General features: G+C 44.2%; 1 protein-coding gene across 1 annotated transcript in view; it reads left to right on the top strand.

The window, feature by feature from the left end:
• Window positions 1–985, top strand: part of LOC113605048 (beta-defensin 115-like) — a 50002-nt gene extending 49017 nt beyond the window's left edge. The window contains exon 3 of the mRNA XM_027078053.1: window positions 736–985. Coding sequence (XP_026933854.1) covers window positions 736–881 — 146 coding nt within the window. The 3' untranslated portion in view covers window positions 882–985. The remainder of the gene's footprint in view (window positions 1–735) is intronic.
• The last annotated feature ends 1052 nt before the right edge of the window (window positions 986–2037 follow it).

The following is a 2037-nucleotide window of genomic DNA, read 5'->3' as shown; positions in this document are numbered from 1 at the left end:
TGGCTCACGGGCCTAGCCGCTCCGCGGCATGTGGGATCTTCCCGGACCGGGGCATGAACCCGCATCCCCTGCATCGGCAGGCGGACTCTCAACCACTGCGCCACCAGGGAAGCCCTATACTCAATATTTTGTAATAACCTATAAGGGAAAAGAATCTGAAAAGAATATCGAGCACTGTGCTGGACACCTGAAACTAACACAATATTGTAAATCAACTATGCTTCAATTTTTTTAATTATAAAAACAGTACAGATGAATGCTGAAAATATTATGCTAAGGAAAAAGAAGCCAGGTCCAAAATGCTGCACATTATATGATTCCATTGGCATAAAATATCTAGATTAGGCAAGTCTATAGCGAGGAGGGCATATTGGTGGTTGCTCAGGGATGAGGAGAGGAGAAATGAAAACGCTTAATGGGTGCAGGGTTTCTGTTTGGGATGATTAAAAAGTTCTGGAACTAGACGGTGATGATGGTTGCACAACATTGTGAGTGTAATTAATGCCGCTGGACTGTACGCTTTAAAATACTTAAACTGATAAACTTTATGTTATTTGTATTTTACCACAATTTTTCAAAAGGGAGAAGAAGGGAATAAAAGAGAAGACCAGGGTCAGAGTCAAAGGAAACTGAGCACCCTCTATCACATCTGTTCTAATCCTTTTACAGATATTTCAAATCCAGAATCTACCTCTTCTTAGGACTGACACTGTCTCTGTTCTTCTTTCTTTTCAGGTAGCACCCGAAAATGCTGGAATCGTCATGGCAAATGCCGCCAGAAATGTTTCAGGAAGGAAAGGGTCTATGTTTACTGCACAAATAATAAAATGTGCTGTGTGAAGCCCAAGTACCAGCCAAAAAACCTTCCATGGAAAGCTTAAGTTCCTTGAAACCTGAAGTCATCAAAAGGCAGGTGAAGCTACGCTGAGTCTGACCACAGTGGATTCTCAATCTCTGTCAATAAACACTTCTGGCTGACCCCTATGTTTGCCTGTTAGTCTATCCAGCGGTTCTCAGGAAGTCCTCTTATAGATGGTCCATTAAGTCAAAACTATTTTCATTATAATAATAAGACATTATTTGCCATTTTATCTCACTTTCTCACAAGTGTGAAATTTTCTGGAATCTACATGACACACAATAACATCATCATTCTGGCAGCTAATGAAAGGTGTGCGTATGGATCCTTACGTTTTTAGAATTTTTTAAGATAGAACCTTAAGGTATAAATGTGTTCATTTTCAGAGATTCACTCAGGTTGTTCTCAGTAATTCTATGGTACTCTTATTAGCTATCTTTAGCTATATTATTAATCTCTGGAACCTCGTTATCATCTAATAAATCACTGCTTTGAAATTCCAAAATTTTCCTTTTACCTATGTGGAAACACAACAAAAACTAAAAACATTTTGTTGTCTGCAGGATCTGGGAGTCCCAGGGCTGGGGTCCTAGGGTTAGTGCCCACCCACTGGTGAGTGGAGCAGGATCCCAGGGTCTCTGGCCGCAGGGCTCTTGGGGTCCTAGGTTAGTGCTAGTGCACTGGTGTGCAGGGTGGGGTCCATGGACAGAGCCGTGTCCCAAGGCAGCTGTGGGCTCAGGGAGCCTTAGGGCAGTTAGGCCTGCTGGGGTGAGGCTGTGTCCCTGCCCAGCTAGTTGCGTGACCTGAGGTGTCCCAGTACTAGTGCCAAAAGGCTAGTGGGTGGAGCCAGGTCTCCAAGAACTAATGAGCTAGAAGGAGGATTCCAAAATGACACTTGCCAGCACCAGTGTCCACATGCTAGGATTAACTCACAAAAATGGCTGCCACCAGTGTCTGTGTCCCAGGGTGAGCTCCAGGAGGCTCTCTCAGATCAGCAGATGGGTCTGACCCAGGCTCCTTTCAAATTACTGCTTCTGCCACAGGTCCCAGAGTGTGTGTGATTTTGTGTGTACACATTAAGACTGGAGTCTCTATTTCCCACAGTGCTCTGGCTGTCCCAAAAGTAAACCCCACTGGCCTTCAAAGCCAAACATACTGGGGGCTCATGTTCCCGATGA

The sequence above is a fragment of the Aethalodelphis obliquidens genome, unplaced genomic scaffold (assembly GCF_003676395.1).
Source record: "Aethalodelphis obliquidens isolate GAN/ISIS:26980383/991018 unplaced genomic scaffold, ASM367639v1 scaffold42, whole genome shotgun sequence".
NCBI classification, from domain to species: domain Eukaryota; kingdom Metazoa; phylum Chordata; class Mammalia; order Artiodactyla; family Delphinidae; genus Aethalodelphis; species Aethalodelphis obliquidens.
Note: the sequence above shows the minus strand (reverse complement) of the source record. Positions and strands in the feature narration are given on the sequence as shown.